The following is a 27,614-nucleotide window of genomic DNA, read 5'->3' on the forward strand; positions in this document are numbered from 1 at the left end:
CTCTCTCTGTCAAATGAATAAATAAAATCTTTAAAAAAAAAAATCAGCGTGCATTGCACATGGTGAGTGTCGTTTAGTGAAACTTGTTTTTATTTTTATTTTTAAAAATATTTATTTGACAGAGAGCACAAGCAGGGGGAGCAGCAGGCAGAGGTAGGGGGAGAAGCAGGGTCCCCACCAAGTAAGGAGCCCGATGTGGGGCTCAGTCCTGGGATCATGAGCTGAAGGCAGACACTTAACCAACTGAGCTGCCCAGGCGCCCCGTGAACCTTGTTTTAGTTACGCCACCCTGGCAGTACCTTTGGCCTGGATCACAACATAAAATGTATTTTGTGTGCATGTGTGTTCTCAGTCAAAATGTGAAAGCCCCTTCTCTAAGGCTTCTGTTAGCTCAGAACATCCCATGGCCAATGTTTGAAAGTTGCTAGGACCGTCCCTCTGAGGTGACTACACGAGGATACAGTGGACTTTGAATGACTTCCTCCTTCTATTATGACTCCACAAATGCCACGTGATTTTAAGTGAGTCATTCTGTTTGGCTTTTGCATCTGTAGCCAATTTTTTTGAACTTGAACTCAAACATGACCTTGGAGAAGGTCTTGGCCTCTTGTTCACTTGACCACTCATATTTCTGTGCCTTCGCTGAACCTTAGACCTAATGTCACAAGAGCAACTTTAATAGGACCACACTTAGTTTCTGTGTCTGTCTTACCCCACCAGGTTGTGATCCTGCCTGTAGGGACAGCATGGGGGTGTTCTGGAATTTAGTGGGTACAGTTAAGCTTTCCTAAGGTGCGCTCTAGCAGATAGGACATGGGTGTGCCAAGATCCTGACCCCCCCCCCCCCCCCCCGCCCCAGGTGCCTTGCAGCAGCAGCCTAGTCTGTCTGCCTAACTGTGATGTCCAAAATGAGTTACTTTGTTCGTGGGTTTGGGAACTGTGCGCTAACAGTGTTCGGCACCTAGGAAGGTGTTCATTGTTAAATGAGGTGGTCTGGATGGGGTTATTCTCCCTTATTAAGATTTTACAGCAGAAAGAGTCAGGCGTTGGGCCAGTCATCAGGGGCCAGTGATGAGCAGGTAGTTTGCTGAGCGTGTAGTGCTCTCTGGGCCTCCACGTCGGGCTGGGTTTCACGTGCGCGCACACAGCTCCCCATGGGGAGGCGAAGGCCAATGCAGAAAAGCCTGAGCTCAGGGGGTTTTCCTCTCTGGTACAGGTGCATCTATTCTGACATTGCTGCATTTTCCTCTGGGCCTTTGGGGAACACTCGGGCTTCTCTGAGAGCCCGCAGGCTGGGGAAGAGTATTTATAGAATCTGCCCCGGACAGAACTTTGGAGAACATCTAGTCCAGTGGTTCTCAGACATGGCAGCAGCATGAGAATGACCTGGTTGTCTCCATCGACGCTTGGGCTCCACCCCGGGTGATTCTGACGGACAGGTCCAGGCGTGGCACAGCCGAGAAGCTGAAACCTCTCAGGTGGCCTTAAGCCACTGGAATGATCCACTTTTCCTGTTTCATAGAAGTGGAAAAGGAGGCACAGAGAGACGAGATTATTATAAGGGTACCTGGTGACTGAGCTAGGAGGCCAGGTCCCTGGACTCCCATGCCTGGAATTTTCCCTCTCGTCACGTGGGGGCTTTCACTGTTCTGTCTGCACATGGGGAAGTGCCCCATGGGGCAGGCTCGCCCCGGCTCTTCGGGCCATCTGAGCATGGTGCCCTCACTGGAATGTCGGATTGCAAAATTGGAGTTAGGGACAAAAATACAGTGACACTAGGGGACTTCAGCTCTCTCTATGCCAGCTGAAAACAGCTTGCTATCAATCTCTTTTCCACACATCACCTTAATACAGATTTGGGGAATTATAGGAGAAAATAATTTTCCCTCTTAACCCAAACATTTTTTTTATGATGTTAGTGCATTTCCTTTTGTTTTTTTTTTCCCCCGTGAACATGAGTTTTATAGCATTGTAGTCCGTGTGTATGTAAACCTGATTTTTCATATATCATTGTATCATAGACAATTTCCTGCATTGCTACATAGTACTTAAAACTATCATTCCTGGGGTGCCTGGGTGGGTCAGTTGTTAAGCACCTGCCTTCAGCTCAGGTCATGATCCCAGGGTCCTGGGATCGAGCCTTGCATTGGGCTCCCTGCTCAGCAGGAAGCCTGCTTCTCCCTCTCCCACTACCCCTGCTTGTGTTCCCTCTCTCACTGATTCTGTCTATATCAAATAAAATCTTTAAAAAAAAAAAACCAAAACGATCATTCATGTTTAGAATTATTTCTCCAGGGTAAGAGTTTCAGGAATTGCTGGCTCAGAGGGTGTAGGTGTTCCTGTGGGTTTCATATTGACAAGCTGCTTTATGAAAAGATCAATTTGCTTTTACTCTACAGCAAGCAGTCTATAGGAATATTTATCTTTTGGTTTTGAGCATTTAATTTTTTTAAAATTTTTTTAAAGATTTTATTTATTTATTTGACAGAGAGAGATCACAAGTAGGCAGAGAGGCAGGCAGAGAGAGAGAGAGAGAGGGAAGCAGGCTCCCCGCTGAGCAGAGAGCCCGATGCGGGGCTCGATCCCAGGACCCTGGGATCATGACCTGAGCCGAAGGCAGCGGCTTAATCCACTGAGCCACCCAGGCACCCTCAAAATATTTTTTTGTTATAAATATTTACACATAAGGAAAAGTTGGGGGCGCCTGTAGTTCAGTCGGTTAAGCATCTGTGTTTGGTTCAGGTCATGATCCCAGGGTCCTGGAATGGATCCATGTGTCAGGCCTACTGCTCAGTGGAGGGTCTGCTTCTCCCTCTCCCTCTGCCTCTCCCCCCTGCTCGTGTGCTCTCTGGCTCGCTCTTGCTCTTTTCTCAAATAAATAAATCTTTAAAAAAAAAAAAAAGGAAAAGTCGAGAATAGTAGCAAGAACATCCATATACATACCTACCCTCTTCCTTAGTAACGACAGACTCCTGTAAATTAACTTGCTGAAACAAAGGGTTTGCACATTAGGAAAAAAAAAAAAATGACACAGAACATTGTTGATTGTCAAATTGCCGGTAAATGATTGTGCTGTACCACTGCACAGTCAGCATGCTTTCTGCATCTATCTGCCTTGCTCCTTCTTTTTTCCTGGTTGCAAAAGGAACTCCTATCATGTCACATTTAAAAGTTACAGAAAGGGCACCTGGGTGGCTCAGTCGTTAAGCATCGGCCTTCAGCTTGGGTCATGATTGCAGGGTCCTGGGATTGAGCCTGCCTCGGGCTCCCTGCTCAGCGGGAAGCCTGCTTCTCCCTCTCCGACTCCCCCTGCTTGTATTCCCTCTCTCGCTGTCTCTTTCTCTGTCAAATAAATAAAATTTAAAAGTCTTTAAAAAAAATAAATGTTACAGAAATACTTGGCCTAGAAGGTAAAAGTGCCCATAATTCTAATCCGTAGAGATAATTGCCAGGCACAGTTCAGACATTTCATTTGTTAACATATCTACATGTGTGAATTATGATTTATTATTCTATAGAAATGATCTCTCATAATACTATCTTGCTACTTAATTTTTTCCCCTGAATGTGTCATGGAAGTTTTTCTCTGCCAGTAAAGGTAGATCTACCTTCTTTTTTTTTTTTTTTTAAATTATGGTAAAATGTATGTAACATAAATGTTCACATTTTAACCATGTGTAAGTATTCAGTTCGGTGGCAGTAATTACTTTCACAATGTTATGGGACCACCACCTTTAATTCTTTTTTTTTTTTTTAAGATTTTATTTATTTATTTGACAGAGAGATCACAAGTAGGCAGAGAGAGGGGGGGAAGCAGGCTCCCCACTGAGCAGAGAGCCCGATGCAGGGCTCGATCCCAGGACCCTAGGATCATGACCCGAGCCGAAGGCAGAGGCTTAACCCACTGAGCCACCCAGGCACCCCTCCTTTTTTATTTTTTTTAAGTTTTTAATTATTTAAGTAAACTCTGTACCCAATGTGGAGCTTGAACTCAACGACTCAGATATCAAGAGTCACAAACCAGCCAGACACCCCTCAAGTTAATTCTTTTTAAATAGCTGTAAGATGGCATTCCTTGGTAGATGAACTAGAATTTATTCAATCAGTGCCCTCTTTTTGGACAGTTGGGTTGTTCTCTTAAGAATGGTGCTGCAGAGAATGGCCTTGCCTGTCTCAGTGCTCAATTATGTGAGCATTTTTGTGAACTAGCTTTCTGGAATTGAGGAAAGCTGGTTAAAAAGCACAAACATTTTACATTTCAATAGGTATTACCTAATTGTCTTTCAGAAATGCTGAACCTGGGGGCCCCCGGGGGGCGGGGATGGGGGGCTCTGTTGGTTAAGCCGCCAAGTACCTGACTCTTGATCTTGACCCAGGTCTTGATCTCAGGGTCCAGGAGTTTAAGCTGTGTTGGGCTCCAGGCTGGGCGTAGAGCCTACTTAAAAAAAAAATGTTGACCCTGTTTATATTCTAACCAAGAGTGTCTGAGTCTGGTAAATTATTGATTTAACTGTTTGCTCTCACAATATTTACCAAACCTGCTCTGTATTTAACCCTGTTCAGTATGGTTCAGTGGTTAAACAGAAGCAAGTCTTGGTTTAATTGATATTTATGTATCAGACGTAGTGTTCAGTCATGGGATATTTATTATGAATAAATAGACATGTCCCTCGCTGGTGGAACTTACAGACTAGTGGAGACAGATACCGTCTCACAAATGAATGTCAAGAAGTTATAAGGGGGCGTCTGGCTCAGTGGGTTAAGCCTCTGCCTTCAGCTCAGGTCATGGTCTCAGGGTCCTGGGATCGAGCCCCGCATCGGGTTCTCTGCTCAGCAGGGACCCTGCTTACCCCCCTCTCTCTGCCTGCTTCTCTGCCTACTTGTGATCACTCTCTCTGTCAAGTAAATAAAAATCTTTAAAAAATCTTTAAAAGAAAAAAAAGTAATAAGTAGGCATAGATGATAGGCGTTGGTTGGGCTGGGAGTTCAGGAAGGATTCCTTTCCTGTCCCCCGATTTGGAACTTGAAAGTTCAGTAGGAGTGACCTAGACAAAGCACAGATTGGGAATGAGGGTAGGCAGAGAACATTCTAAGTTGCGCTAGCAGCATTTACAAAGGTCCTGTGGCAGATCACTTTAGAATTTTTACTGGCCAGCGAAGTTCAGCATGTTTGGTGCCTTTAGAAAGGCACGTTCTAAATGACTGAGACCAAATAGGTGAGACCCCACCGCCAGGACCCCATAAGCAGGAAGGATTTCAGAGGGATGAGGGGCTTTTCCTAGGCAAATTCTGACAAAGTTCAAGTCATCTACAGGAGAGAAGGAAGAGATACACCGAAAGACATCAGCTTAGATTTTTGGGATAAGTTGGTGAAAGCTGGAGGGCAAGTAACCAAGGAGAAATTATACAGCCACTGGAATACATCAGAAGAGGGTCAAGAATGCTAAAGGCCCAGACGAGCTCAGTCTTCTGAAAAATGCCGATCTGCTAAAAGAGCCTTTAAAAGCTGTGTTGTTGGGGCACCTGGGTGGCTCAGTCAGTTAAGTGTCTGACTTTGGCTCAGGTCCTGATCCTGGGGTCCTGGGATCCAGCCCTGCATCGGTCTCCCTACTCATCAGGGAGTATGTTTCTTCCCCTCCCTCTGCCCCTCCCCACTGCTGGTGCTCCTTCTCTCTCTCAAATAAATAAATAAAATCTAGGGGAAAAAAAATCTGTGTTTGTAGTAAGCAAACGAAGAGGCCCTTCTGCCAGCATCCAGAGAAGGAACACAGTTTCACATTTCATTCTGCATCTGTCTCCTTTATGGAGGAAGATAACACTAGAACATGTAATGAGCAGGATCTGTGCCAAAACCCAGCGTATTAAGTAGTGTTATTAAATAATAACACTGTGAAGTTTATCTCCATTTTCTCTCTGGGGGAACGAAGTAGGGGAGGCAAAAAAACTTGTCCAGGGCCATAGCAGTTTTTTTTTTTTTTTTTTTTAAGATTTTACTTATTTATTTGACAGAGAGAGAGATCACAAGTAGGCAGAGAGGCAGGCAGAGAGAGAGAGAGAGGAGGAAGCAGGCTTCCTGCTGAGCAGAGAGCCCGATGGGATCATGACCTGAGCCAAAGACAGGCTTATCCCACTGAACCACCCAGGCGTCCCGGGCCACAGCAGCTTAATGGTGCTGCAGGGCTGAGCAGTCTTGAGTACAGATCCTCAATCCAGACCAACCATCACACTGTGCCACCTTCAGTGAGAAAGGGTGGGCTGTGAGGGGTGAGAGAATGGCAGAAGCCAGGGGAGCAGACCCATCTCTGGAGACAGACCTGAACTTGCATCCCAGATTCCCTGCTCTCCGCTTACCAGTATGTGACTTCTGGCTTAACCTTCCTGCTCTGCAGTTCCCACATCTGTGAGACCAGAAGAGCAGTGACCTGGCCCTGTTGTCATGGGAATTCAAAATTAGGCACAGAAAGTGCTTGGCACAGAGCAGGTGCTTAGTAAGTAACAGCTGTTTTATTCTTATTCCAGGGGGTGGGGGGATGGACATGTGGCAGTCACCCAGAATGTAATCTTCATTTTTTTTTTTAAATTAAGATTATTTATTTATTTATTTGACGGAGATCACAAGCAGGCAGAGAGGCAGGCAGAGAGAGGTGGGGGAAGCAGGCTCCCCGCCAAGCAGAGAGCGCGACATGGAGCTCGATCCCAGGACCCTGAGATCATGACCCGAGCCGAAGGCAGAGGCTTAACCCACTGAGCCACCCAGGCGCCCCTTTAATCTTCATTTTACATGTGAGATTTGTGGGGTTCGTGAATGATTGATACGTGATATCCTTGCCTTTGAGGCCCGTCTCTGGGGTAAGCATCTTGTAACGTGGGGCTCTCCAGAATTTGCATAGGACATTTCATGCACTTTGGCCTCTCACAGCACTGAAGGGGGAGCAAGGCTGAGATTTCACCTGTTCTGGGTGTGAAAAACTAAGGCCTTAAGGGATGAAATGAATTGTGTGAAGGTCTCATGGCCCAAGGAGCATCTTTTACTTTTTTGGGGGGATCAGTAATTAGTTTTGTGAGCATGAGTACTGATTTCTGCAGGGAATTCGATCTGTCAGGCAGGCAGTCCCTAACAGCAAAATAAACAAGGCCTGAGTGACAATGCACTGAGGTGGCTGTTGGGGCACGTGGCTGGCTCAGTCCACGAACATGTGACTCTGGATGTCAGGTCGTGAGTTCAAGCCCTGCACTGGGCATGGAGCCTACTCGAAAGAAAATACAGTTGGGCAGCTCTTGCAGTGGATGAAAGACCTGGAGAGTTGCTCAGAAGACCTGCAGACTGGCTAAATAGACCACTGTTGACCTGACCAGACGTGTGCCCTGGGGAGCCCAGCCTGGAATGGGTCCCGTTGAGGCTTGGATGAAGAGCCTGGGAATTGTGCTGTGTTTGTGACTGACACGCACCGGGAACGCCGGCCTGTCAGGACGTGGGGTGGCTGACCAGGGCTCCTGTAGACTCCAGGGGCAGGAGGCAGATAGAAACAGATGATGAGATTAAATCAAGAGGAAGGTAGAGCTTTGCAAAGAAAACCAAGCCTCCAAGTACCGCGAGGCTCTGTGGTCTAGGAGGAAGATGGTTGGTCGGGTGTTAGAGCGTCTGGAAGCGAATGTGTGTCCACGGTGAGGTGGGCTCTCATAGGCTGGTACCAAGCAGCCTTGAACAAAGGCTTTACCCTCGGCCCAGGGCAGGGTAGGGCTGTTGTGGAATTGGGAAACCTGCCATGTAAGGGGATGGTTGAAAATAACTCTGGGTCCCCTTGGCCAAGATGAGATATTAAGATGACAGGGTGTGGTGACTTCAAGTAGGTGCGGGACCCCACCCAGGAGACAGAGTCATTGACGTGGGTATGGTGTAGGAGTCTTTTTTTTTTTTAAGTTTTTTTTTTTTTAAATTTGACTGAGATCACAAGTAGGCAGAGAGGCAGGCAGAGAGAGAGGGAAGCAGGCTCCCTGCCGAGCAGAGAGCCCGATGCAGGGCTCGATCCCAGGACCCCTGGGATCATGACCTGGGCCGAAGGCAGAGGCTTTAACCCACTGAGTCACCCAGGCGCCCCAGATCTGTATTTTTTTTTTTAAAGATTTTTTATTTATTTGTTTGACAGAGAGAGATCACAAATAGAAGGAGAGGAAGGCAGAGAGAGAGAGAGAGAGGGAAGCAGGCTTCTTGCTGAGCAGAGAGCCCGATGTGGGACTCGATCCCAGGACCCTGAGATCATGACCTGAGCCGAAGGCAGCGGCTTAACCCACTGAGCCACCCAGGCACCCCCAGATCTGTATTTTTAACAGACTCAGGAGATGGTGATGCCTCTGAGGTCTGGGAGCCATCGTCCTGAGGAAGAGAGCGGGGTCCCCGAGGGTGGATGCCGGCTAGAAAGCAGACCGCGTGAGGACACAGAGCTGGGCTGAGCGTGCTGGAGAGGACTCTGAAATCGTGCAGGAGTGGCTTGGGTGGGCGTGGTTGTGCGGGCTGATGAGCTCCTGGAGTGAGGAGGTGTGTGTGGGTGGCGCTCCCAACTTAAAAGCATAAAGGACCTTTATAGAAAAAGGGCTTTAAGGAACACGCGAGTTGTTCGGGCTTCCGAAAAAACGCTTTCGCTCCTTATTAGTATATAAACCTGAGCCATCCCATGTGGCAGCTTCCTTTTAAGTTCATTAAAATTGAATAACATTGAAAGCTCCTGAGCATCACTCACCACCCCCCAGGGTGCTCTGCAGCCCCGTGTGGTCAGCGGCCAGGGTACTGGCTGTGCAGATCTAGAACGCGCCCGTTGCTGCTGGAAGTCCTCCTGGCCAGTGCTGGCTGTTGTGCCCAGATGTTTGGAAAGCAGAGCCCATGGCAGTCAAGGGCTGAGCAGGCGGTGATTTTCTCTGTTACTAACAACAGAGTTCACCTCCGTTTTGGAGGGAAGGCTTAGGGAGTTACGTAACATGCCCAGGGCAAGGGCAGGTAAATGGGTCGGTCAGGCTGGAATCCAGTCCTGCTTGCTACTCTGTGGCCTTATTGTTGCAAGCCTCAGTTTCCTCATTTGCAAGATGGGCTAATCGTAGGCAACACTTCACCGGGTGGCTGTGAGGGTGAGAAGATGGAGCGCTTGCAAAACACTTAACAGCGCGCTGGCACCACTGGGCGTTAATAATTTTCTCTTATCCATTACCCGTAGTCTAGGTGAGAACATCTGATTTTGTCCCTTTTTTCTCCAATTGGCATTGTTTCTTTTTTCTTTTTTATTTCTTTTTTAGAGAGAGAGAGAAAGAGCATGAGGCGGGAGAGGGTCAGAGGGAGAAGCAGCCTCCCCACTGAGCAAGGAGCCTGACGTGGAACTTGATCCTAGGACTCCAGGATTTCATGACTTGAACAGAAGGCAGTCGTAACCAACTGAGCCACCCAGGCGCCCTGGCATTGTTTCTTAACCCTAATATTTTTGGGGGCTCCTGGGTGGCTCAGTCATTAGGCAGCTGCCTTTGGCTCAGGGTCCTGGGATTGAGCCCCGTATCAGGCTCCCTGCTCAGCTTCTCCCTCTCCCACTCCCCCTGCTTGTGTTTTCTCTCTTGCTGTTTCTCTGTCAAATAAATAAATAAAATCTTAAAAAAAAATTAGTGCAGGTAGCAGGGTGGGGGTGGTTGGGGAAGGGGCAGAAGGAGAGGGACAAGCAGACTTCTGGCTGAGCCTGGAACCTGACACAGGGCTCCCACGGCTCGTCAATCCCACAACCCTGCGGTCGTGACCTGAGCTGAAATTGAGTCGGATGTTTAACCGACTCGGCCACCCGGGTGCCCCTTTATTCTTATTTCTAAGGAACCTAAAGCTTAGGACAGTTAATTTATAGAAAGAAAGATAGATCTGTATGTGGACATTGGAAAGGTGTCTGAGGTGTGTTGAAAATGAGAAGAGCGAGTTGCAGAACAGAACAGCTTGTGTGGTTTCTCTTACGGGGGTAATAATAGAAACTGTGCCAGTACTTTATGTAACTGCTAATCCCCACAGTAGCTCTGTGAGGAAACGAGTGCTTAGGGTAAATTGACCGAGATGACTCCATAGTCACTGGCCGCCAGCTTCAGCCCCGCTTTCCCCAGTCCCCTGCTGTGCAGGGGCCCCTGGCTGCTGTCGCCCGTGTTCTGCCCGCAGGCTGTGCGTGCAGGCTGTTGAGAGTCTTTTGATGCACCACTGGTGGATTCTTCATACCTATCCCCTGAGGCAGATAGTGAGGATCCCCTGGGAGGGGGCAAGGGGTCTGCAGTCTGCACTAGGGAGGACCCTCCTGCTGGGGTGGGTGGTGGTTGGGGTGCCGTTTCCTAACGGGGTGGGCTCTCACTGATGAGTGCACCTGTCTTGGCTCAGATGCCAGGGTTGGCAGAGTTTGGCTCTAAATGTTCGGGTGACGTAGAGAAGGGGGCCTGGGGTAGTGGCTGGAGCTTTGCCTCTTCCCTTACCTGTCAGTATGACCCGCAAGACCAGGAGCATCACCTACAAGGGAAGCAGCCATCCCTTTCCCTCTCATTTTTGGGGTTCCTTTATTTTTCCCCGATCACAGTGCACCCTATAAAGGTTGTTGCAGTTTAAAATGAACTAATAGGGTGCCTGGGTGGCTCAGTGGGTTAAGCCGCTGCCTTCGGCTCAGGTCATGATCTCAGGGTCCTGGGATCGAGTCCCGCATCGGGCTCTCTGCTCAGCAGGGAGCCTGCTTCCCTTCCTCTCTCTCTGCCTGCCTCTCTGCCTACTTGTGATCTCTGTCTGTCAAATAAATAAATAAAATCTTTAAAAAAAAAAAAATAAAAAAAATAAAATGAACTAATAGGGGCGCCTGGGTGGTTCAGTGGGTTAAAGCCTCTGCCTTTGGCTCAGGTCATGATCCCAGGGTCTCTCTGGGATCTCTCTGCCCGGTGGGGAGCCTGCTTCCTCCTCTCTCTCTGCCTGCCTCTCTGCCTATTTGCGATCTCTGTCAAATAAATAAATAAAATCTTAAAAAATAAATAAAATGAACTAATATAGACCTCATCATAACAGCCCCTTACCTATGACTGCAAAACAAAGTGCCCCCTCATTTAAAGACTTAAAACAATCAAGATTTCTCACTCACAGTTTCTGTGGACCAGAATTTGGGGGCAGCTCGGCTGGGTGGTTCTAGCTTGGGATCAGTCAGGAAATTTCAGTCAGGTGTTGCAGTTACCTGAAGCCTGGGTCTTGGGCTAGAGCACTCACGTGCAAGGTGGTGCTGGTTATTGGCAAGAAGCCGCGGATCTTCTGCGAGTGGACCTCTCCGGTCCTCCCCAGCACTGCGCAAATGTCTTAACGCAGTGACTGTCTTCTTCCAGAACAGTCAGAGAGGGCTGGGCAGAAGCTATCCTTCATTTAATTTTTTAAAGATTTTATTTATTTATTTGACAGGGAGCAAGAGAGCACAAGCAGGGGGAGCAGCAGAAGGAGAGGGAGAAGCCAGCTCCACCGGGCAGGGAGCAGGTGCAGGGCTCGATCCCAGGACCCTGAGGCAGACACTTAACTGATTGAGCCACCCAGGCGCCCCAAGAAGCTATTTTTTATGATGGTTTTATCCTTTACTCTTTAGGACCAGTCTTGGAGGTCACGTGGCCTCCCGCCTCATTCTAGTCATTAGAAATAAGTCCGTCTGCTGCACATTGAAGGGGGCCTCCTTTGAAGGGATGAGGAAACATCAAAGCTCATGCACAGGGTTTCTCTCATTTTTTTCAGCCATTCAGTAATTATTCTCGAGTCCACTATGTCCCAGGAGTCCAGATACAGAAATGTAAGACAAATAAGGCTTGATCTCAACCCTCGAGGAGCGTGTCGTGCAGGTAGAAGGACAGCTGTGGTTCGGGCAGTGCTTTACAGCCTTATTGAGGACTTTCATGTATGTTCGTATTTAACCATCCAGTAACCCGGTGTGATCGCTGTGGCCAGCGGTGACCCCACTACCCGTCTCCTCCAGGGGTCAGGTGATGGGGGGGGTTTCTTTTTTTTTTCTTTTTTTTTTTTCTTTTTAAAGATTTTATTTATTTACCTGACAGAGAGAGATCACAAGTAGACGGAGAGGCAGGCAGAGAGAGAGAGAGAGAGAGGGAAGCAGGCTCCCTGCCGAGCAGAGAGCCCGACGCGGGCCTCGATCCCAGGACCCTGAGATCACGACCCGAGCGGAAGGCAGCGGCCCAACCCACTGAGCCACCCAGGCGCCCTGATGGGGGGTTTCTTAAGCTGATAGCACTTGACTTTGGTCGCAGCAATTCTGACGACAAATCTCTTGCGCTCTCTGCTGCCACGGGCTGTGTCCATGGCTGCTGGGTCATCCCCTGCCTCAGGGGCGGGCACTGAGGCTACAGTCCCTGGGGAGCTCTTGCTACTTCCACCTCATTTTTTTCACCACACGGAGCCGTCCTCCAGGGTAGACAGGGTCCTAAGTACTCCATTGACAGTCACCGTTGTCTGTCTTCTTGCAGAAAGCCCTGGGTGTGCGGCAGTACCATGTGGCCTCAGTCCTGTGCCAACGGGCCAAGGTGGCCATGAGCCACTTTGAGCCCCTTGAGTACATCCGCTATGACCTGCTGGAGAAGAACATTGACATTGTTCGCAAACGGTAAGGGGTAAGGCTGTGGGGGGCGGGGGGCTGTGGAGACTGCCTCAGGGGGCTGCTTCTGCTTCCTGCCCCTTTCAGGCAGCATGGGAGGTGCTTGGCAAAGGATGGCTGGTGACGGCGATAGGTCGAGGCCTTTGGGGTACGAAGTTCCCTGCCGAGGAAAGGCATTGCAGATTGGTGATGGGCCTTGGCCTTCTCTGCCAGGGAAGAGTCCGTCAAGGAGCCTGGTGATTTGGGCTCTGCATAGGGAATGTCTCAGACGCTCTTTGGCGCTGTAGCCTGAACCCTCCAACAGCCCTTTCCAGGGCAGACCACTGACCCTGAGCCAGCCCCCTGGGATCCGCCTGGCCCAAAGGCTGCAATCCGTATTTCCTCTTCGGGGTATAGGTCTCGAGGAGCGCTCAGGCTTGAGACCCAGAAGGAAGCTCAGGTGGGGTCTCGAGCATATCTTTTTTTCTGGGCCTCTCTTTCCTCATTTGGTGGAATGGTGGCCATTTTGCACTGCTGTCCTGTGTGCCAGGTCCTGCGCCAGACGCTGGCACCAGAAGGATGCATGTGACACCACAGGAGGATGAAGGGGAGTGCTGGTAGTACATAGCAACCAGCACTGCCCCCGAAGCTCGAAAGACTATAGACAGGACTGGGTTCTTCCCCACCTAGTGACCATGACCCTGGGATTAAGAGAGAAAAATACGAGTCTATCCATTTATAGCCAAGGAACAGGCTCGGGGGAGAAGCAACTTGCCAGGGGCACACAGTGAGTGAGCAGTGGGACCTTGTCTCCCTGCCCTCGTCCAGTGCTCCAGCCGCCATCCCACGCTCCCTCTCTGCTGCTACTTGGTCTCCTCTTTACTGGTGTCCTCATTTCGGTTTTGAGTGGGGAGAGACTATCACAGTCTTCATCTCCAGCAGCCTTCAGCCAGGCGTCACCTGATCAGAGTAAGAACTGAGGAATGTTCACCAGGGATGGCTGTGGGAATAGTAGCTGCCCGTGTGTCTAGTTCGTTCTAGGCCCTTCATATACCTTCTTTTTTCTCAGCAACTCCTATAGGTTGTTGTTATATCTGCCTCCCCATTTGCTGATAAGGACATCGAGTGTCAGACTGGGGCAGTCCCCAGTCTGAGGTCATAGATCTTTTGAGTAGTTGGACCCAAACTCAACCCAGGTCTGTCTGCCCCATTGCCTTTCGCTGTTTGTTCTGGCATTGTTGTGGTTTCGTCTAGGGTGCCCAGTAGAATCATCCTGGAAGCTTTTTCTTTTGTAAGACTTTATTTATTTGAGAGAGAGAGAGAGAAAGAGAGCATGAGCTGGAGAGAGGCAGAAGGAGAGGGAGAAGCAGGCTCCCCCCTGAGCAGGGAGACCAATGTGGAGCTCGATCCCAGGACCCTGAGCCGAAGGCAGATGCTTAACCGACTGAACCATGCAGGCACTACCTTGGAAGCTTTTTTTTTTTTTTTTTTTTTTTTAAGATTTTATTTATTTATTTGATAGAGATCACAAGTAGGCAGAGAGGCAGGCAGAGAGAGAGGAAGGGAAGCAGGCCCCCTGCCGAGCAGAGAGCCCGACTCAGGGCTCGATCCCAGGACCCTGGGATCATGACCTGAGCCGAAGGCAGAGGCTTTAACCCACTGAGCCATCCAGGCGGCCCACCTTGGAAGCTTTTATTCATCTATTTTTAGAAGATTTTATTTTTATAGGTTTTATTTATTTTATTTTGAGAGAGAGCAAGAGAGTGCATGCACAGGCAGGGGGAGGAGCAGAGGGGGAAGGAGGGAGGGGGAAAGAACTCAAGCAGATTCCACCCTGAGCTGGGAACCCCATGTGTGGCTGGATCTCAAGACCCTGAGATCATGACCTGAGCCAAAACCAAGAGTTGGACGCTTAATTGACTAAGCCACCCGGGCGCCTCTAAAAGATTTTGTTTTTAAGTAATCTTTCCATCCAGTATTGGGCTCGAACTCACAACCCAAGGTCAGGAGTCCACCAATGGAGCCAGCCAGGCACCCCACCTCAGAAACTTCTAGAACTACCGACACCTGGGCCCCAATTCTAATTCAGTTGGTTTAGGCCTGACTCCTCCAAACGTGGTCCGTGAGCAAGCAGCACCAGCCGCACCGTGGGAGCTGGTTGGAAGTGAGGCTGTTCAGAACAGAGTTCAGTGGATGGAAATGTGAAAAAGGCCGTCGAAGGCCGGGCGACGTGCAAAGGGACTCTGCCTCCACCTTGCGTTCGTGACAGAGGGGGCCCAGTTCTGTTCTCGGGAATCCAGGTCTCTGTCAACCAGTAAAGCCGAGGGACAGATGGACGCAGAGGCCCCGTTTGGCCATCCCTAGTTAATCCTTAAGGAAATGCTGTCCTGAACTCGTCCTTCGGCTTTTGTCATTGTCAGGCATTTTTGTATAGCTTCAGGCATTTGCTGTCAAGGTCTTTGGTTCTAAAGCCCATGTGCTATTTTTCGTCTCCCCTGGGGCCGGAAAGGGGCTGTGCTCCGTGCCGTGAGTCGCTGCCAGTACCCCAGCCTTGTAGATGCTGCCACAAAAGGGGGCAGGCTGTACCTCAGTCCCGTGCTATTTTTACTCCAGGTTCGCATGGCGGCAGAACCGTAGAGCTTTCCAGAGTTGCCGGTTGCTCAGCTGTTGTCCACAGAGCCAGCTCCGTAGGCAGCTCCTGCTCTCGGGACTAGATCAGTGTGGGAGTGAGGGGCTGGAGCCTAGGCCGTCGGACAGAGTGTCTCTGCTTTCCCAGCAGAGTCCTAGCTGTGCGGGCCCTGAGAGTGCGAGTGATTGAGCACTTTCCAGAGCCTGGGCCTGGTTCTGGCTTCCATGTGTTCCGGAGGGAGGCATGGCTGGGCCGTAGTGCTCGGCTCTTGGCGTCCTGGCTCTGCCGCTCGCTGGCTCGTGCCCGGGGCGGGTTCCTTCCCCTCGAGGCGGGACGGGCTCCCCGTCCATGTCTTGAGGAGCCAGAGGCTCGAAGACATTAAGGCACTTAGAGCCATGCTGAGCTAAAAGGATGTGCTGTGAGCAAATGAATCCGTGGTGACAGAAGACGGGTCACTGGTTGCTCAGGGCATGGGGACAGGGGATGACAAAGGGCCACAGGAAAACTTTCGGGGGTCATGGATGTGTTCTTACCTTCATTGCAGTGGAGCGTTCACAGGCGTGTACGCACGTCAAGACTAACAAATTGTGGCGGCGGCGGGGGGGGGGGGCGGCACCCGGGTGGCTCAGTTGGTTGAGCGGCTGCCTTGGGCTCAGGTCAACATCCCAGGGTCCTGGGATCAAGCCCCGCGTTAGGCTCCCTGCTGGGCAGGAGGCCTGCTTCTCCCTCCCACTCCCGCTGCTTGTATCTCTCTCTCGCTGTGTGTCTCCCTCTGTCAGGTAAATAAAATCTTAAAAAAAAATAGTGATCATCATGCTGGAAAAGCAGGTATCCTTAGAAAAAAACAAGCCTGCCCACTTCTTGGGGTATTGTCACTTACTCATCAAGTGATTTTTGGAGCACCTGGTGAGTGCCACGTGCCAGAAGGACCGCAGCGAGCAAGACGGATTCGTGCCCACCGGCATGGAGCGCAGGGGCCCTGCCCGTGCCCACCGTCAGGGTCGCCGCGCGGCAGAGAGGGCGTGGCTGTGGGTGGGCCGGGGCTAGTGCAGCCAGCGCCCCTCCCTCTCCCCCCAGATTGAACCGGCCTCTGACCCTCTCAGAGAAGATCGTGTATGGACACCTGGATGAGCCAGCCAAACAGGAGATCGAGCGGGGCAAGACGTACCTGCGGCTGCGGCCCGACCGCGTGGCCATGCAGGACGCCACGGCGCAGATGGCCATGCTGCAGTTCATCAGCAGCGGCCTGCCCAAGGTGGCCGTGCCGTCCACCATCCACTGCGACCACCTGATCGAGGCCCAGCTCGGGGGTGAGAAGGACCTGCGCCGGGCCAAGGTGAGCGGAAGGGGCACCGAGGGCCAGTGCGTGTGGCCTGGGACGGAGGGCAGAGCCCTCGAGCTAGGCTCTTCGGTGTAGTCTTGTTTGAAACATTTTTGCTCTTTCCTAACTCTGAAAATACCATTTGCTTATTCTGAGGATGTTAGAAAATACAGAGAAAGCCTTAAAAAATAAAAAGCTCAAAACCCCCCAAATCCCTCTTAATCTTCCCACATTAAAGGCATCTTTTTGTGGTCATTTTTCTGTTCTGTTGGGAAAATCATGCAGCCACCAGCTTCTGGTATATCTTGCTGGCTGCTCTGGAGAGGGTGACTTAAGCTTCCCCTCCCGCCAGCCTCAGCTGTATGCTCCCGTGTCAGCTGATTCTGGAGGACCCCGGCCGGGAGGCACGCAGGTGGTGTTGCGGTTTGTAAATCCGAGGGGGCCGAGGCCCTGTGCAGGGAACCCCCCGTCTTGAGTGCTCTCACTGATGGGCCTCTTTGGGGGCTCTCCTCTGGGAGTTTGCTTCACGAGGTAGAAACAGTTGTGTGCCACGTGGAACAGTTTTTTTCCTTGACTTCCCAGCCTTCCATAAGGAGTGAGATTGCCGCTGCTTCCCCCAGCCCCTGCCTGTGGTACCTTTGTGTGTGGCTGCCCTTGACCACAGCAGATCTCTGCCAGCTCTGGGCGCCACCCTTTCCGCCCCCTGCACTGGAAGTGGACACCCCTCTTGGGGGGCTGCTGGCAGGAGCTGAATGCTGGCAGGGCTGCCATTGAAAGTGCTCTGGCTCCCAGGGTCAGCACAGCTCACAGAGCCTCTCAGACCCATGGGAAACATTCTTGTTTTCCCACTCGAGCCCTCCCTGTCAGTCTGGGTCCTGGCTGCCAGGAGCTCTTTTTCTGCTCCGTGGAAAAAGCCCAGCCTGCCGGCCAGAGGTTCCCAGTTAACAGCAGCTGGGGGTGTTGGGGGGCAATGGTATAGGGGCCCCTGCAGTGCCGGCAGCTGGCTGTGGCCAGGAGCAGGGTCCTCTGCAAGCCTGGGAGTGACTGACCGCTCCAGGCCACCGCCTTCAGGGTCTGGCTGTCCCTTTACTTTATGGATTCCGAATCTGCCTTCTGGAAATGCGATTCACAGGATCACGGGATTTCAGTGTTTATTGACCACTAGTGATGTGCTGGGTGCTGTGCTAGACGCTGGGGTTGCAGTGTGAACAAGACAGGGGCCCTGCCTTCGTGCATCTCAGAGGCTGGTAGGGAGACAGATGCTAGACCATCACACAAGCAGGTCATTGCCGATTTGGATGTATCTTACGAAGGGGAGACAGGATTCTGAGAGAGTATAGGAGAGAAGTGTAATTTAGACTCTGAGGGGAAAGGGACAGTCTCTTGGGAATGTGATATGTCAGCTAAAACTCACACAGATAAGCTGATATTAACTGGAGGAAGAACATTCTAGGCAGAACAGTGTATATATAAACCCTGAGGCAGGAAGCAACTTGCATTTGTGAAGAGGGTGGTGTGAGGTGGATGGGGGCAGGTGGCCCTGAGGGCCATGGGCACCATCCTGGGAGTCCCCGAAGGGCTTAAGCAGAGGAGGGTGATGGTCAGATTTGCATATATTTGTGGAGTCCCTGTGGTTGGGGATCAGAGTGGCAGAGTGACCTATCCAGGGTCACACAGCCAGAGAAGGCTCTAGGCTGAGTTAAGGCCGAGACTCTGCTCCACCATTCTGTCCCCCTCCACCACTGCTACCACTTGCCCAGACATGAGAACACGCACTCCCACAACCACTGCCTCCTGCCTGTGGTGCCAATGTTATATAAGTGACTGATTTGAATGAAAAAGCTGTCTTAGTAATTATTAATCAAGAGAGATGACTCCAGGGGCCCAAGTTTTTTGTATGCTATTTGTTTGCCTGGGGCTACTGATGGAACTCAGAAGGATGCATGGTTAGTCTGGAGTTTAAATGAAGGAGACTTTGTGGCCTTGAGGGTCTCTGTTGAGGGCCTGGGAGCTGACAGTGAGTCCCTCTGCCTTGGAGCGTGGGTCTCCATGCCCAGAGGCCAGCCCATGTCACTGCCTGGTTCCTCCTTTGGGACTCTGTGCAGTCTGCCCCGGTCCCTTCCCTTTTGTGACTGGACTCTCCCCTGTCCAGGAAGACTCTTCCTTTAGTCTTCCAGATAAACCCTGAGATCACATCAGCTGTGCTGGGAAGCCTTCCCTGCCCACTGAGGAAGCTGCCTTCCAGTTCCAGGCAGAGTGGGCATGGCCTGTCCTGTCGTGTTGAAATCTGCATTTTAGCACATGGTCCATCAGAGTCTTTCATTTGGGGACCATCAAATGTATTACCAAATTCTGAGCACCTAGAATGTGCCAGGCGCTGGTGTTCCTAGATGTCCTCTTCCTTATAAGGGAGGTAGCTCTATCTTATGTTGGAATGTAACTCTTGGGTTATGTGGCGGCACAGACCTGGTTTCAAACCCTGGGGTTTAATTCTGGGATCTCCAGCAAGTTAGATCATCTTTGAGCCTCTGTTTTTTGCATCTGTAAAATGGCCTCAAAGACAGTACCTTCCCTCTTCGGTGGGAGGGACTGTGAGCATGTGTAGTGCAGTGGGCATTCAGTAAATGTCAGCCAGGGTTGCTGACGTTGCCTTAAATGAGGCATCCGAGGCTTAGGTGGAGAAACAGCCCCTCACGTGAGCTACAGTGGGACTGGACCCCACACTTAATCCCGGGCTTCCCTTAGCCCCCTTCCCCCAACACTATATCCCAGTTAGACGGTCCTGTGGTGGTGTGCCCCTCGCTGCTGGCCTTGACGGAGGACTTGAGTGCCAGAGGGACCGTTGGAGGTGATATAGCCAAGTTCCTTCTACAAATAAGGAAACTGAGATCAGGGTAGGGAAGGGACTCGTGCCAGACCCACTCCCTGGCCAGGTGTCACAGAACTGTGTCTGCTCCCTTGCCTTTCTCCCTAGGCCAGCCCGCTGAGACCGGGCCAACATCCATGCCCTTTTGGAATTACTTGTAGAAGGCCTCCGGGAGAGGGCCTGTCTTCACAGCACCAGCATTTCAGAGTCGGGTGGCGGTGGGGGGGGGGGTCAGCAAGGGTCATCCCAGACACACACCGTGTTACTAATGTTCTGGTTATTGATTTGTCTCGATAGGACATAAACCAGGAAGTGTATAATTTCCTGGCAACTGCGGGTGCCAAGTACGGTGTGGGCTTCTGGAGGCCTGGCTCTGGGATCATTCACCAGGTAAAGCTGGGCTTGGCCTGCCTTTCTGGGAGAAGGGCCCTTCGGGAATCAGAGCGCACCTCCTGGCCTACAGGAGCAGAAGGCCAGAGGCTCAGGAGGGGGGAGGGGGGTTGTATTGTTTTTTTGGTCTTGTTTTTTTCCCACGAGTGTTACTCCTTGTTGCGTGGACAGCTGACATTTGACGGGTGTTCTGTGTGCTGGCACTAGACGTAGCACTTGACAGCTAATAACTTACATCATTGTTCACCACAACTCTGTGAGGTGCCTCCGGGGGTCTGGCCCCAGAGCCAAAGCTCTGCCCCGTGTGCCGCAGGGGCCTCCCGTCACACCAGGTGTTCCTCCCACCTTGGTGCTCGGAGCGCTTCTTAGGGTCTTTCTGGCCCTTCTGGCCCATGATTCTGCAGGATGGAGGTACCCGAGGTCACACGGCTATGTTAGCCAGGGGTTCTTCCGGGCTTTCCTGAGGGACGGATGATCTTTTGATGGGCGATTTTGTCTCCGTGAGTGCAGGTGTGTGCCTGTGTTTCTGGGGAGATCGGGGCTTCACTTTCACCCAAGGTGACTGATGTCTGGGGTGTGCACTGGTTTGCGTGTCCATTTGCCATCCATCCTGGATGTGTGAGGCCTACCTCTTTGCACCTTTCCAAGGTGACCCTTCTCCCCACCTCTGTCCCAGGCCTCTGTCAAGACGAGCTGAGTCAGGCTGTAATCTGACCCTGCTCCAGCACTGCCCCACTCCGAAACCAGAGCCCACGGATCACTGCTCTGCCCTTTCGAGCCATTGCCCTTGCCAGGAAGGGACTGCCTGGGAATGGCAGATCACAGCTGTCTGCAGGGCGTAGAAGGCCTCTCTTGGCGGCAGGGCTGGGGAGTCAGGGAGATCCAACTTTGGACTTTAATCGTGAAGGGCACCCTAGTCCAAGGGTCTCCCTTTCTACCCCGTTAGAAACACACTGGCCGCCAGCTAAGTGTACAGCGTGATATATTTTTCCTTTATTTTAAATTGCTATTTTATTATTTTAAAAATTTTTATTAAAATATTTATTTAGACAGGGTTGGGGGAGGGACAGAGGGGAGAATCTCAGGCAGATGCCACACTGAGTGTGAGCCCGACCTGGGGCTTGATCTCAGGACCCAGAGATCATACCTGAGCCGAAATCAAGAGTCAGTTGCTTTTAACTGACTGTGCCAGCCTGGCACCCCGATTTTTTTTTTTTTTTAAGATTTTATTTATTCATTTGAGAGAGAGCAGGAGAGAGCGCTCATGTACACATGCAGGGGGAGGGGTGGAGGGGAGGGAGATGCAGACTCCCCACTGAGCAAGGAGCCTCCATTCAAGGACCCTGGGACCATGACCTGAGAGGAAGTCAGACGCTTAACTGATTGAGCCACCCAGGTGCCCCTAATTTTTTCCTTTAAAAAGAAGATTCCCTTGAAGCGTGTGATCTCTGTGCAGCTCCGGTTTTTCTCTCCCCCTTGATGTCAGGCCATCAGCAGCTTTCACCCACCACGTCCAAACCAGCCTTAACCCCTTCCCTCCACCTTGAATGTCCTGTGCCCAGGCCCAGCACATCCTTCCTCCCCATCTCTGCCTTTTGGTTAACCTCTGAAGGCCCATTGCCTTCATTCCCGGCATTAGAGCCCCCTTGTGTGACCCTCTGTGGGTCCTCTCACATTATGACCCCCGTACGTGCAGGTGCTTACGCCCTAGACCATGTGCTCTGGGGACAGAGACTGCACTTCACCGAGTCCTCTGTAGCTCTGGGCCTGGGGCCAGGTGGGTACAACTAGGTCCTCGGTATACACATGTGTGGATGGATGGCTAACGGACACTTCTCTTCCTCTCCTCCATCCACGTCCAGCTGCCTGTGGAGGTCATAGTCACAGCCAGCTTCATGGTGACACTTTGTACAGTCCTAGGGTCTGCACTAACCCCTTCCTTTTGGACAGGGACCATATGAGTGGTTTGTACTGTGTAGACCACACCGAATTCTGTGTGTCTGCTCTACATGGATCAGACCTGCAGAACCTTGAGGAGCCTTATCTTAACGAGTTTTAAACTTCGGCTTATGGCTGGGGCCAGGAGGCCGGAGGAATGAACCAGTTGAGTGGTGCCCTGTCCAGCAGCTGTTTGTCCAGGATGTCCTCTCTGTTGGCCCTCTCTCCCAGCCACTTGCCACCCTCCCGGGGAAGGAGCCAGCCCTTCTAACTGCTGGCAGTCCTGAGAGGCAAGACCCCCTCTCCTTGCTGAGTCTGCTGGGAGATGTGTAGCCCAGCGCAGGGGTCCTGGGGTTTCTATAATGTTCCATGGAGCCTGTCCACCATGAGGCAGGCCCAACCAATCATGGAGCCTTGCACGTCTGTGACCTCCTTTCCCCTTCCCAGCATCTGAGCGTGTGCTGCTAAACAATAAATAGAAATACTGCCTCTTCCAGTAATACACACGAGCACATGGAGTTACCACTGTGAGCACTACTGGCTGTTTCTGTCGATGTGCAAACAGGTCTGGAAAGTGAAGTGACTTGCCCAAGTTCCCACACCTACCAGCAGGCGGTGGGGCTGGGGCTCAGGCTGAGGGCCCCTTGGCCGGGGCTTTTCCAGCAACATCCTGTGGGCTCTGATGCCTGGATTGGGGTCAGGGCTGCTCTGGATAGCTGGGATTGCTCTGGGATAGCTGCACCTCTAGAATCAGGTGTCTGGGGAAATGCTCACTGCCAGCACCTTCCCAAAGTTGGGAGGAGGCCCCGGATGAGGGAGCCCCCTTGCGGACACTGGAGCCAGGTCCTGAGGGAATCGTCCCTCCTAAGTAGCCCAGTGGGCACGTGCCACGAGGTGGGGAGTGGTGTCAGGAGCTCCTGTGGACAGCCACACCTGTCACAGAACACATTCCTGTATCCCTGCTTGTCTGGTTCGTACTGTGAGTCCACGGTCAGGGCAGTATAGGCGTTCTTGGTACCGTGTCACAGATATGGATACTGGGGCACGAGGAAGCCCTTGCAAGCCCCAGTCAGACAGTCCAGGACTGTGGGAGCTGGTCAGGAGCCCGGCTCCCTGTCTCTCTTCGGGCCACACTTGAGAGGCCCGTCCTGGAGGGGTGCCTGGGAATGGCCCAGGGAACAGCTTTGCTGACCCCTTTGGTCCCTACCTCCGTTTTCTGATGAGGGCTTTTAGGCTGAAGATCTTCGGGTCTTTTTCAGATCATTCTGGAAAACTATGCATACCCTGGGGTTCTTCTTATTGGCACTGATTCTCACACCCCCAATGGCGGTGGCCTGGGGGGCATCTGCATTGGAGTCGGGGGTGCCGATGCAGTGGACGTCATGGCCGGGATCCCCTGGGAGCTGAAGTGCCCCAAGGTAAGGAGTAGGGAAGGGCTCTTTTGGGGGTGGCTGCTGAGCGGTGGTTGGTGGGGAGGCGTGGGGCTGCTGAGACCGGGTGGGGTGAGGGAGTTCTTCAGACTTAGATCTCTTTTCGAGAGGCTCAGGGTAAATAATCTGGAGTGGGAACCCAGCGGCGGGCCCTTCGGCTTCCCGGTTGGGGTATGACACGTGGCGCCTGTAACTGCTGTCTCGCTCTGCCTGTTCAGGTGATTGGTGTGAAGCTGACGGGCTCGCTCTCCGGTTGGACCTCCCCCAAAGACGTGATCCTAAAGGTGGCGGGTATCCTCACGGTGAAAGGTGGCACAGGCGCCATTGTGGAGTACCACGGGCCTGGTGTGGACTCCATCTCCTGCACCGGTGAGGGGGCGGCCATGGGACGCGGTCGTCAGCCCGTGTTGGGCCTGATGGGGCCTAGAGTTGAGCCATGGAAGCAGGGAATGGCCTTCCCCTGAGAATCCATCTAGTCTGGGGGACGTGGGTGGACACCTAGAGGTGGGGAGGATATTATCTAGTCAGGGTCACTCAGTAAACTTCAGCTGCCATGGCCCTGGGCTTCCTTGGGTGATCCAGAAAGGGAATCCCAGAGGTGGTGGTGGCAATGGCGAGTCAGAGCCAGGGCTTCATTCATGAAGCAGCCCCCTTCCCACATCTTCCCGGGACCCTCACTCATTTCCCTGGAATTAGACTTACCACCTACTGGACTACAAGATTAGTAAGTAGGAGCCAGCATCTTCTACCCATCACTCCAAGTGACCTGGCTTCAATGCCTGCGTGCTCCGGGATGTAGGAAGACTTGGAAAAAGCCTTCCAGGTGGTCCAGTCCAGACTTCTCAGCTCCACGGCAGCCCCAAGGGGCTTGTACCCCTCCAGAGATGGGGGCTCGGTCTTGTAGGGAGCCCTTACTACATTGGACAGTGCACTTTGGAAGCAGATAGCAATCCTATCCCCATGCCCCAGCAACCCCAGGAGACTAGTATCCTGATACAGTCAGGATATCTGTAGGCCTCCCCGGTTCTGTGTGAGGCTCTGTGGTCCAGACAGTGGATGTCCTTCCAGTCTTGTTGCTGGAAAACCTGAGACCCAGAAACATTTCCACATAGCGCCACAGTGTGGCTGAAAGGAGGGCAGGCCTGGACACCAGGCAGGTAGGCTAGACCTGAATGCCAGGGCCAGCACCCGACCTTGGACCTCTCTGAGCCAGCTTGCTCACCTGCAGAATGGCCACAGTAACAGCTGGGCCGTCTGGCCAGGTCAGCCTTTGGTACACAGTGACTGTCCCGTCTGCCGAGCAGGACCGCCAGGCCCAGATGTGGAACCCGACTGGGAGGGGCTGAATCTTGTGTTCTCTTTGCTGGCCCTTGTATTAACCCTGGGCAGCGAGGGACGAGTCTGCCGGCTGCCAATAGATGGCTGTGTGAACAAGGGAACGAGTGACACCAGCTCCCCGGGGTGGGGGGGGGGGATGTGTGTGCCCGCCCAGCAGGTGTGTAGGACCCGTGTCCAGCTGCTCCGCCCGCCCCCCTCACGGGCTCTGTTTCTCTCCAGGCATGGCAACAATTTGCAACATGGGCGCAGAAATCGGAGCCACCACATCAGTGTTCCCGTACAACCACAGGATGAAGAAGTACCTGAGCAAGACAGGCCGGGAGGGTGAGCCGGCCGGGCTGGGGGAGTGGCGGGACAGTCGGGACAGTCGTGGTGCAGGGAGACCCTTGAGCTAAACCTTTCCCTTCAGGGCCGGAGTCTTTAATCTCGTGTTTCCAGACTGGCTTCAGAGGGCTGTGGAAAATTACGTGTGTGTGTTACTGTTGCGGAGTAGGGTGTCTGCAGCTCCAGCAGCCTCTCGAAAGGCCTGTCATCTAAGTTTGTGATACCTTTGCCTTGGGATTGGAATTGAGTTCCACCTGAAAGGTTGGCCAGGCCCAGGGTCTTTTTGGTCTGGTCCCTGGTGCCCCCTACAGGAAGCTCTGGAAATGACATGGTTCTGGTTTTGCTCCTGATTCCTGCCCAGTAGGAGGAAAAACATTTGGAACCAGAATCACTTTGCCAGTCTCCCCCACAATTTCCTTGAAGTTCTAGCCTGGCTTCTTTGAAGCTCAGAGGAAGAAATCGGGCCCTTGGGAGGGGTCGTTGGAGCCATGAAGGGAGATGAACAAGGGTGGCTGGCAGAGCGAGAGGCCAGGGATCGTGGGGAGAGCTTGTCCAGTTGCTTCCAGGCGCTGAACACATGGGAGTGCTGCCTGGCAGTCCCGTCCCTCTCTTTCCTATCAAGTACCTTCTCCAAAATTCAGTGCTTCTCATTTCCAGGAAGCATTCCTGGGCTCGGAACCTCGGTTGTTACTTCTGTGTTCCCTGTTCCTGTGTGTCTTTTGTATCGTAACGTAACTTCCAGCTCACTGATCGCTCCTCCATTAGATTCCGTGCTCCTTGAGGGCAGGGACTGTGTCCTGTGTTGTTTTCATCATTTCTTTGTTTGCTCAGTCAGTGCCATGGTCCGGTTTAACAGGTGCCGGGGAACTGGCTTGAGTGGGTGGGTGTGTGCGTGGATGGATGGATGGACGGTTGGACGGTTGGTTGGACGGTCTCATGACCAGGTTCTGTCCCGCATGCTTTAATCTCCCTCCCTTACTGGTTTCAGACATTGCCAAACTAGCTGATGAGTACAAGGATCACTTGGTACCTGACCCTGGCTGCCATTACGACCAACTGATTGAAATTAACCTCAGCGAGGTGAGGAAGGCAGTTGGCTCCAAGGAATTTCTGTGGGTGGCGAGTTCAGGCCCCATCTGGGGACTCCTAGGGGACCCTGCCTGCATACCCAGCAGGGTAGTTGGGCCTGTGGTTCCCCAGTGCCCCTGCAGGCTGCTGTCCCCTCAGGCTGCGGTCGGGTGGGAGAGGTGGCTGGGGCTGGTGATTCAGAAACGTGCTCAGTTTGCCTCCACCTCAGCGTTAGCAGAATCCAAGATTCTGCCTTGGAGTTTGCTTTGTTGTCTCAGCTCAGAGGTCACAGCCCACGACTCCCAGGCTTGGGCAGTGTTTGGCACGCTGAGACCTGCAGACCAGAGTGAGCATCTGGAAGGCCGCAGGAAAGGAAGTGGCCAAGTAGATTGGTTGAGGGTTTAGGCCGGTCTTTATGAGTTCCAGTCAGAATTCCTGACCCTGCCAACTTAAGCCTGTGACCTTAAGCGAGTTCCTCAACCTCTTTTGGCCTCACTTTATCGTGTGTAAAGTCTCAGTTGGCCATGGGACTTAAATTCACTGATAAATTCACTTAATAGCTGGCCAGGGACTTAAATTCACTCATTCATGTAGTAATAATTGGGCACATTGTACTGAGAGCCACGTGCATTTTGCCAAGTTTTTTGCATTTATTGGTAAGTATTATCATAGACAAAGCACCTGGCTTTAAGTCTGCTTTTGTGCTGAAATTGATTACGGAGCGCAGCGTAGGAGACAGACTCATGATGCTGATGTCCTTCATTTGTTCCACACTCTTGCCATCTCCTACTCTGTGACCTTGAGCGACCTTGGGCAAGGCACGCCACCTCCTTCATCTGCACAGAGATAATATGCACCTGGCAGGGCTGGAGGGATCCGGAGCTGACACGTGTACAGAGCCCACCGCTCGGGTGTTCCTGGGTTTGAGCTAGAAGTCAGCCTCCCGGGTCTTCCATGGGGCCCTGGGGGAGAGGGAGCCACGCAGCCTCTGGAGAACAGTCTTAAGATTTCCACCCTCCACGAGTTGTTCTCTCCCCTGTTTCTTCAGCTGAAGCCTCACATCAATGGGCCCTTCACCCCTGACCTGGCTCACCCTGTAGCAGAAGTTGGCGCCGTGGCGGAGAAGGAAGGGTGGCCCCTGGACATCCGAGTGGGTGAGTCGCTCCCCCCCTGCCAGCTTCGGAAGGCTGGGACCAGGGCCTGCCCGGGGCTGCAGACGCCTGCCTGCACCAGGGGCCACTTCCTAAAGGTCCCAGGCGCTTTCTGAAAGAGTCTGTTTCTCCTTTAAAGGCTTTTTTTAGAAAATTACTTTTTTTTTTTTTTTAAAGATTTTATTTATTTATTTGACAGAGAGAAATCACAAGTAAGCAGAGAGGCAGGCAGAGAGAGAGGAGGAAGCAGGCTCCCTACTGAGCAGAAAGCCCGATGTGGGGCTCGAACCCAGGACCTGGGATCATGACCTGAGCCGAAGGCAGCGGCTTAACCCACTGAGCCACCCAGGCGCCCCAGAAAATTACTTTTTATGTAATAACAAAAAGAAGTATGTGCTCATTGTAGTGGATAGTCACAAACAAATGAATTTTATTTTATTTTATTTTTTTTTTTTTAAGATTTTATTTATTTATTTGACAGACAGAAATCACAAGTAGGCGGAGAGGCAGGCAGAGAGAGAGAGGAGGAAGCAGGCTCCCCGCTGAGCAGAGAGCCC

General features: G+C 52.0%; 1 protein-coding gene across 1 annotated transcript in view; it reads left to right on the top strand.

Moving 5' to 3' along the window:
* ACO2 (aconitase 2) overlaps positions 1-27,614 on the top strand; it is a 56,371-nt gene that overhangs the window by 21,944 nt on the left and 6,813 nt on the right. Inside the window, exons 2-9 of the mRNA XM_047741747.1 lie at positions 12,496-12,632; positions 16,309-16,567; positions 19,716-19,808; positions 23,006-23,164; positions 23,395-23,545; positions 24,734-24,838; positions 25,827-25,918; positions 26,955-27,060. Coding sequence (XP_047597703.1) covers positions 12,496-12,632; positions 16,309-16,567; positions 19,716-19,808; positions 23,006-23,164; positions 23,395-23,545; positions 24,734-24,838; positions 25,827-25,918; positions 26,955-27,060 — 1,102 coding nt within the window. The remainder of the gene's footprint in view (positions 1-12,495; positions 12,633-16,308; positions 16,568-19,715; positions 19,809-23,005; positions 23,165-23,394; positions 23,546-24,733; positions 24,839-25,826; positions 25,919-26,954; positions 27,061-27,614) is intronic.

The sequence above is a fragment of the Lutra lutra genome, chromosome 8 (assembly GCF_902655055.1).
Source record: "Lutra lutra chromosome 8, mLutLut1.2, whole genome shotgun sequence".
Taxonomy (NCBI): domain Eukaryota; kingdom Metazoa; phylum Chordata; class Mammalia; order Carnivora; family Mustelidae; genus Lutra; species Lutra lutra.